Source organism: Aethalodelphis obliquidens, unplaced genomic scaffold, assembly GCF_003676395.1.
Source record: "Aethalodelphis obliquidens isolate GAN/ISIS:26980383/991018 unplaced genomic scaffold, ASM367639v1 scaffold60, whole genome shotgun sequence".
Taxonomy (NCBI): domain Eukaryota; kingdom Metazoa; phylum Chordata; class Mammalia; order Artiodactyla; family Delphinidae; genus Aethalodelphis; species Aethalodelphis obliquidens.
This window is the reverse complement of record NW_020838004.1, coordinates 3,792,729-3,801,648: the sequence shown is the minus strand read 5'-3', so window position 1 is coordinate 3,801,648 and position 8,920 is coordinate 3,792,729. Positions and strand designations below refer to the sequence as shown.

Genomic DNA, 8,920 nt, shown 5'->3' with positions numbered 1-8,920 from the left:
GAAGGCACCATCTATGCTGGGAAGCTGCTGGGCTTCTGGCTCCAGAAGGTTCTGAGTGGGTGCATCGGCTGTCGGTCCACTTACAGGCGGGATGTGAAGGCTGTCTTGATGTCCCTTCTCAGGTTCAGTTCTGCCTCTTCTCCCTCGGTCTTTAGGACACGGCACTGCCCGAGAAGCACAGTCTGTATCCCAAAAAACAATGGCACTGTCTTTTTCCTTTTCTTTTCGTAAGTTAAAATCATCTGGTCCAAACTTTCTCATTCCTCCAGCAGAGGGAAACCACGACAGTCTTAAATGAAAGTCAAAGGACTTGCCAAAAGTCATACAGAAAGTGGTATAAAGACATTAGAACTTAAGTTTCCAGCATTTCAGACCAGCATGTTGTGGTTCCGGAGTTAAAAAGAAGAGGGGAAGCCGAAAGAACCTGAGACAGCTGCTTCAATCTTGGTGCCCAAAACAAAGCCGATGGTCTGGGTGGCACCACGGCTGTCCCGGCTTTGGGTCTTTTTTATGATGTGTTGCTTATTGAAGAAAAGGGAGTGTTGAAAGCTCTCCCACCAGAGAGCTGTTGTGAGGATGTAACGAGAGGGCCTGGCATGTGTTAAGACGTTTATCATCATTAGGAAAGTAACAACCAACTAGGAGATTTCAGTGCAGAGGGCAAACCCGCTCTGCTTCTTGCAGCCCAACCCCTGGCCACAGAGCTAGGACAGAGTGGGTCAGGCAGAAGGAAAGGTCGACTGCTGTGTTGTTGGAGATACCATCGTGGGAGGGGAGGCCAGGGCAGTCACCATCAGCTCTACTGGGTACGGGGTGGGCGTGCACTGGATGAGAAGGGCCTTCAGTCCCACCTCAGAGTCCCCCATCCTTAAGACAGGAGGGGATGGTCACCTGTGGCTTCCCAGCCCCCAGCTGCCTTCCAGGCCAGGAAGGTGCAGCAGAGCAGAACCGAACCTGGGAGGCTCAGGCACAAACCCCCAGCCTGTGCTGCTCATTTCAGGAAGGTCCTAAGGAAGGAGGCTGCCGTGGCCGGGCCTGGCCCACAGCTGGGGGAGCGCAGGAGTGTGCGCAAGGAGGAGCGGCTCTCAGGAAAGAAGCAGCAGGAACAGAGATAAAGCCAGGAGCGTGTCAGAGAGCCCCCAGGACGAGGCAGGGCTGGCGAAGAGGCGGGCCACAGCCACATTGGGGTTGCCCCCGGCAGGCTTGAACCACTTCTGCAGACACCGCCCGCTGGTCCTATGCTCCGGGCTTGCCTTGAAGGAGTTGCTCCAGATCTTCTCACATAGGTCAGCCGGGGTGGGGAAGTAATCCAGGAAAGGGCGGCAGAGGGCCCTGGCAGGGCAGCGGGGCTTCCCTGAGGGGAGATCCAGGCACGGACAACTTACCCACTCCTGTCCTCACATCCCCATCATTTGCCCCGGGGGAGCAGAGGGCTTGCGCCTGCCCTCCCGGGCCCTGCTTAGCATCACTCACCCCGACTCCAGGTCCAGCCGCCGTGCCAGTTGGATTTGCAGGTGTAGGATGTGCGGCAGTCAGCCCACCACTGTTCACAGTCCTCCCGGCACAGGGGCGCGTCCAGAATCCGCTCTGCCTGCCCACGCGGGTCCAGCTGAGTGCGGGCATAGCAAGAGACAAGAATTATACGAGCACCCATTTGAGGACTATCAGTAGCTGCAATGGAACTTGGGTCAGGTACCATCGGAACATATTCTCTTATGACGTCACTAAGTATCATTTTACAAATGAGAATACTGAGGCTGGGTTAAATAGTTTGTACACAGCCCCGTTCCTACAAACAGAAGATGTGACTCAAACTGTCCCTCCATCCTGCTGCTCTCCTGTGACCACTCCGCATGCATGCCATTCTCTAGGGCCAGAGGTGACTTCCTCTCCATCTGTGTCCCCCACAGCGGCTTCTGACTCTGCTCTTGTCCGTAGGGGGGACAGCATCTCCTGTTCCTGCTAACATCCTGCAGCTCAGGCTTTTACGAACAGGGCATTGATGTACATGTCTCCTGCCCACCCACCCCCGCCCACTTCTTCCCACCCGCTGGATCCAAGGCCCCAGGTTGGGGGAGCACTCGTAGAAGCAGATGGCCTGCAGGAAGTGCTTCTGACAGTCCGGCATCATCAATCCGCAGTGAACCAAGCTGAAGTTGTAGAGCAGGGACACATCCAGGTGGGCTTCCCAGCTCGTGTTGGCCGTGCAGCAGGCACTGTCCTTCCAGGGGATGCACTGAAGGTGGATGAAGAGGCAAAAGGCATGGAGAGTAGGGGCAGAGGGTTGATGAGTGTCTGGGCCAGAAAGGTAAAAATGTCCCCTAGAAGAGGACCCGGCAAGTGGGATGCCTTTAGGCCAGCGACCGCTGGATAGAATGAATGCCGATAAATTGTCAATATTCACACCCAAAGGGCACCTGCACACTGGCCTCCGCGCAGCAGACTGTGAGTCCCCTAGGAATGGGGCTTTCAAGGTCTCAGATCCTGGGGGGGCGGTAGCAGGGTTGTCCCCAAGACCCAGGGGAATGTGGGGTTGCACTGGGGCAGGGCACCTGCAGCTGAGAAGGGCTCATAGGTACATGCCAGCCATGCCCCTCCTCCCTCATTCCTGTCAATTGCCTTTAGGGACTTGGGGAGCGGTCCCTTAAGTCTTATTTTTTTCCAGGGCCTGCTGGTGGGAGGGCAGAGGAGGGGAACTTGCTTGTTGGAATCTAGGCTGAATATCTATGAGTCTCCAGGATCATCACCTGCCCCTGCTCCCTGAGTGGCCGTGCAGCTCAGGGATGAAAATAGTAAATCATTTGGCAATTAGCCCCCCCACTCCAGTGGCCTTTGCCAAAACCCAACCTAGGGAACCAAACGAGTCAAATGGATAGGGATTCAGAAGCCGTCTTAGCCTTTGTGTCCCTTCCCTGATCTAAGAAGCCTCCACCCACCCTGCACCCTGTGCCAGTTCCGGCTTCCATACCTCCTCGTAGAGCTTGGCCTCCGGGCTGGGCGCTGGCTTGTGGGGCTTGGCGTTCATGCAGATGTTGAGCAGCTCGCGCCCAGCCCACGTGGGTGGGACTGCCCACAGCCCCAGCAGGAGCTGCCACCAACACCCCATGGCCTGCCGCAGAGGGGAGCTCCGCCTGTAACGGAGAGGACACCTCGCTCCAGGACCTCCGTCATCCCTGGGAGCAGGCATGGGCTTCAAGCCTCCCTCAAGCGACCATGATACTTTGGCTGCTTCCAGAACCTTTATCTGAGGCAGCGTCATAAACTATCCAGTGAGGTCTGACACTCACCCCTAACCACCTACAGATGCAGAAACTGAGGCCAGGGAGGGGAAGAGATCAGCCCCAAGGTGGAGGAGGGTCCCGGGTAGGACGGTTCCAGCTTGCCCTGGGGGAACTTTCCCTGGCCCTTCTCCACTCAGAGGCAGACTTTCTAACTCAGTGACATATGGGCTGCGAATTCAGAGCTTTGGTCTTGAGTAACTGAACAAAGGCTCCGTAACCAGATTCTACATGGGGCCAAAGGCGCAGTGGGACTGGATAGTGTGACAAATGCAATCCTTACCCCATAGAGTGCCAACCCTAACGCTAACTCCGGCCCCTCTGAAAGGTCCACACAAGGCCCACAGCTCCTCAAGCATCTGGCCTCCTCCCCAGTTCCCTGTGGCCAGAGTTCTTTCCCCTAGAGCAGTGGTCCGCCTCCACCAGCCTCAACCCATCTCAAACCCAGCCTGAGCACAAGGCTGAGGCAGCCGGGCGCCCAGTGGCCTTGCTGGCATCTCACAGCCAGGGAGCGTGCCCAGGCGTGAGCCACCTTGAGCCTTCCACATCCAAAGCTGGTCCCCGTTACCGGAATGAGAAGGCTGGCTTTTCCCTTGATGTCTGTCGTGCCCTGTTTCCCACTCTGCCCTGGGTAGTTCTTGTAATGGGAGAGAGTAGAAAGAGAAAAAAAAACAAGTACCGCATGATCCCCCACAGCCGTCACCCACCCAGGAGCCCAGGCCCGACGCCACTCAGGAACCGGCTGTGGACCCATCGGGATGAACCTGAAAACCTGTGGCTCAGCTCAAGTTGAGAGCCTCAAGCATCGGAGGGGGAGACGCTAGTTCCACCTTCTGAGCCCATCTTTGAGCTTAAATCTAAAGCCGCTCTCTCCCTGCAGCTCCAGTTTCCAGCACGGCCGCGGCCACGGAGTATCTCAAAGAATCAGGTGTGTCAGGGGAACAGAGGAAAATGCCGCCTCTTCTAGCATTTGCTTCATACTCACTTTCAAAGCCGGAGCGGCGCTCTCCCACCTCCAGAGATTGTGAGGCTGAGGAGACGCCTATGATCCTGCCTATTTATTACCCCCCCGGTTCCTGCTGGGTCCAGGTGCAGGAGCAGAGTCCCAGGTGGCTCCGGTTAACAGCATCCGTCTTACCCACGTGTTGGGGCCTTCTGTGGGCAGTCAGGAGGGTTTCGCTTCCCCAGAGAAACAGACCCCATAGAGGGTAAGGTCCTGTGCTCTGTAGTCAGCTACTGAGTTCTGCTCTCAGCTCTGCTGCTCACTAGCTGGCCGACCTTGAGAAAATGCCTTAAACTCTCTGTCCGTTTCTCTACCTGTAGAAAGGGCTGTTATGATGGGACTGTTGGGGAAAAGAAAAGAAAGAGAAAGTTCCCGAAAAGGACTTGGCATCAAGCCTGGCAAAGATAAATCTAAATGATTTTTATTCTTATCCTTTTATCCTACGAAGCCTTTCTCTCTCAGCCCCATTCCAAAGCTCTACCTGCCCCTTCGTCAGCTCAGTTACCTGCCATGGACCACCTGGGTTGTAACGGTGGTGATATCTTCTCTCAGCCCACAGGAGCTGGGCTTCCTGCTGGAGTGGAGACTGGGCAGCCCAGTGATGCAGAGATGAAATGGGGCCTCAGGGACCCAAGGATTTAAATGTATGTCCCAAGCCAAAGCAAACAAAACCAAAAAAGTCCCTCCAAACCCAGGAAATGGTCTCCGTTAGCATGCAGAGACCGCTGTCCTGTGAGAGACTCTGCAAGTGTCCTCAGCAGTGATGAACTTCACAGGAGCACCCCCCTCAGCTAAGGAGAGGCTGGAAACTTGGCCAGGACACTTAGGAGAGTCTCAAAGATGATGGAAAAGGAGCCCATTTTTTTTTTTTTTGCTTGTTTCTTGTAACAATTTCCGTCTCCAAAGAGAAGAAACCAAAGTCACTGGCGTTTTCTTGATACACAGAAAATTGAAGCAGGAAAATACACAGGAAATTGAAGCACAATAAAAGCATTTTGTAATTGAAGAAAGCACGCTGTTCAGCTACGTAAGTGATGTGCAGACATGAATTAATCATCGTGCTGGAAAATTACATTCGCCGCACCTGGGTCATCCCAGCCACTGAGTTCTGAGCACCATGAAGGACCCAGGCACCGGGCTGGAGCCTTCAGTATATGGTCTGGCTTACTCCTCACAATGACCCCCCGAGTGAACGCCCTCCCCCATTTTACTTGTGGGGAAACTGAGGCTCAGCTGGGGAGTGGCAGAGCTGGGATCTGAACTCAAGTAGCCATGACTCCATACCTGGTGCATGAGGATCAGGTGAGGGGAAGACCTCTAGGACTGAAAGGGTAGATGCTGTCTGGGTCTCAAGTCAAGTCTTTTTAAAAAAACAAAAAAAGTCAAATTCCATAATCAGATTGTATGTTGGGAGACATGTGTGGGCTTTATCTGAGAAGAGAAATGATTACAGCCCAGCCTCCCATATTCCTGCCTTAAACAGAGTCAGAAGCCTCCTTTTTTAGGGTCTGGTACCAAGCAACCCGGGTCTCTCCCCGCAGCGTCCAGGGGAAGAGCAGGTGTGAGTGTCTTGTTCAAGGCATCACAAATATTCAGGAGGCCCTAAGGCTTGACGAGGTAAGAGAGTTTGGATTTAACATTAATCGTCAGATGGCTGTGGCCATGGTGGGGACAGGAATCCAGCAATGAAGTGCAGCTCTAATTACTGAAATGGAAAAGCAGGTCCTCTGGTAAACATCCTTCACACAGAGAGATGGAGGACGAGGGGGAGTGTGCCGGCGGTTGCTGGGACAAGGCTGTAGGAAACGAGCTGAAATGATAGCCAGCGCAGGTGCCAGGGGAGGGAGGACGGGAGGGATTGCAGAGCTGCTTCTCGGGCCAGGCTGACACCTGTGCTCCCAGAAAGGCAGTTTGCGGCCCTTGAGGAAAACTCATTTTTGCCTTATTGTGATCGAGTCTTCCAGAGAGATCTGCTTTCTGACAGATGGCTGATAAACCAAAGCTGGCCGCGGATGAAGCCGTGTGAACCTGCTGGTCACTAGCGATTTTGTTCTTAAACAAAACAGGACACTTACGTTGCCAACAGCAGAGCTAGAGTGGCGTCTGGAGGGTTCTGAGGGAGGCGGGGGAGGGCAGAGCAGCGAAGGAGCACCCCAACCTCTGATTTGGGACCACAGCACAAGGCCGGCAGCAGTAATGCTCTGCTCCCTACACCCCAGGTCGCCCATGGTGCTGAAGCCCACAGACTTCCAGAACAGACTCAGAAAGCAAAGAGCTAGTGCTAGGAATTTTCCTGAACCCGAGGTCAAGGCCAGCGGAGGGGACATTGGTAATTGGAGTTCTTAGTGGATCTTATGACTCCTTCCTCTCGCCCCAAAGACCCCCAAACCATCCTTGTCTCAACTTGTAATTGGTCTGTAGCTAAGGTAGGTAAAACGGGGCTGCTGTTATCTCAACCTCTTCCTTCCCTCTATATCCATCATCCCATTACCAAAGTGATTGATTTAACTTTCTAAACACCTGTTGAATTCCAATGCTTTAATCCCAGTTTCTCTCCCTCCGATCTGGGCCTTGCCCATCTCTTGCCTCCATTACTGCCAACAACCCCTTAACGGAGTCCGTTGCCCCTTTCTGAAGCTTTATCCAAGCAGCAGCCAGAACGATCTAATATCTGAGGATTTTATTATAAAAAATTTTAAACATAAAGAGAGTTGAGAGAATTTTTCAACAAACTCCCATATAGCCACCACTTAGATTTTGCCATTACCCTTTTACTCTATTTTCTTTCTTTTTTTAATGAATTTTTAATATCAGTGTGTATTAGGGTTCTCCAGAAAACAGAATCAATAGAATGTATGTGTGTGTGTATATGTATATATTTTATATATATATATATATATATATATATATATAGAGAGAGAGAGAGAGAGAGAGAGAGAGAGAGAGAGAGAGGGAGAGAGAGAGATTTTGAGGAATTGCCTCGTGCAGTTACTGAGGCCAAGAAGTCCCATGATCTGCTATCTACAAGCTGCAGACCCAGGAAAGCAGGTGGTATAATTTAGCCTGAAAACCAGGGGAATCAATGGAGTACATCTCAGTCTGAGGTCAGGAAGAGATGTCCCAGTTCAATCAGTAAGGCAGAAAAAAGGAGCACATTCCTCCTTCCTCCATTTTTTGTTCTGTTTAGGCCCTCAATAGACTGGATGATGCCCACTCCCATTGGGGAGAGCAATCTACTTTACTGAGTCCACAAATTCTAATGCTAATCTCATCCAGAAACACACTTGCAGACACACCCAGAATTAACATTTAATCTGGGTAGCCTGTGGCCCATCTGAGTTGATACATAAAATTAACTATCACACAGTGTCATCATCAAATGGATTGACTTTTTTTTTTTTTTTTTTTGCGGTACGCGGGCCTCTCACTGTTGTGGCCTCTCCAGTCGCGGAGCACAGGCTCCAGACGCGCAGGCTCAGCGGCCATGGCTCACGGGCCCAGCCGCTCCGCAGCATGTGGGATCCTCCCGGACTGGGGCACGAACCCGTGTCCCCTGCATCGGCAGGCGGACTCACAACCACTGCGCCACCAGGGAAGCCCTGGAGTGACTTTTTGAGTCACCTACAACATTTTTTTTTCGAGAATATTATCTTTTATCTAATTTATTTGGGATACAGTAGTTTCTGAATCTGTGTGTGATGCAGTCATTGGAACTTTATCTCAAGACACAAATGTCATTTACACAAAACCAGACAGTTGGTTTTTAAAACTTTGTTCTGTAGGTATATATCATGGGTTAAATTGTGTCCCCCCAAAAGATGTAGAAGTACACCAAAATGGCAGACCAAGGGATTGAGATTTTAATCATAAAAGACTCAGATCTATGACTTGGAACTCAGAAATATTTCCAATTCGGTGTCTATTCTCCAAACGGAGGCAGGACTGTTACCAAAAGCTCAGCCTCTCTGTACACCAGTGCCAAATCAAATCCCGGAGACAGAGTTTTGGGTGAAGTAGAAAAGGACAGCTTTATTGCTTTGCCAGGCAAAGGGGAACACGTTGGGCTTCTGCCTCGAGAAACTATGTGTCCCGTATTTTACTCTATTTTCTTTGTCACACATCTAGCCAACCATCCAGCCCTCTAGTCATCCACCCATCTTATTTTTCATGCATTTCGAAGTACACGGCAGACATCTGTGTACTTCCTCCTAAAAAATTCAAGCATGCATATCGTTAACCAGAGTTCAACATTTGTCTGCAGCTTTTTTCTTTCTTTCTTTCAGAATTAGCTTTTCAAAAGGTAAAGATGGTTATCATACTCGCATGTGTAAGACACTTCAAGACTTAAAATAAGCCCCAAATCCTTAACATGGCACACGGACCCTGGTTAATCTGGTCCCTATTTACTTTTCCATCCCAGTCTGTTGTCTTTTCTCTCACCTGCACTGTGGGCATTCATTTCTCCTGCTGGTCTGTAATTGTCTTGCTCTCTTACTTGTCTTCTCGGCCTGGCTTTTACCCCTGCTCACCCCTCGGCTCCCAGAACGGATGGCTTCCCTTCAGGGAAGTTTGTGTGGTCCCCCAGGGCTAGGCGAGATGTTCCCTTGGGGTCTTACACAGCACTTAACCGCTTGTCATT

General features: G+C 51.6%; 1 protein-coding gene across 1 annotated transcript; it reads right to left on the bottom strand.

Annotated features, from left to right (window-relative positions):
* Positions 1-1,085: 1,085 nt before the first annotated feature.
* Positions 1,086-3,333, bottom strand: IZUMO1R (IZUMO1 receptor, JUNO). The gene is made up of 5 exons (XM_027087781.1): positions 2,969-3,333; positions 2,024-2,236; positions 1,885-1,887; positions 1,474-1,609; positions 1,086-1,354 (listed from the first exon to the last, which is right to left on the bottom strand). Exons 1-5 carry the CDS (start codon positions 3,257-3,259, stop codon positions 1,086-1,088), a joined length of 912 nt encoding a protein of 303 aa, XP_026943582.1. The 5' UTR covers positions 3,260-3,333.
* Between the last annotated feature and the right edge of the window lie 5,587 nt (positions 3,334-8,920).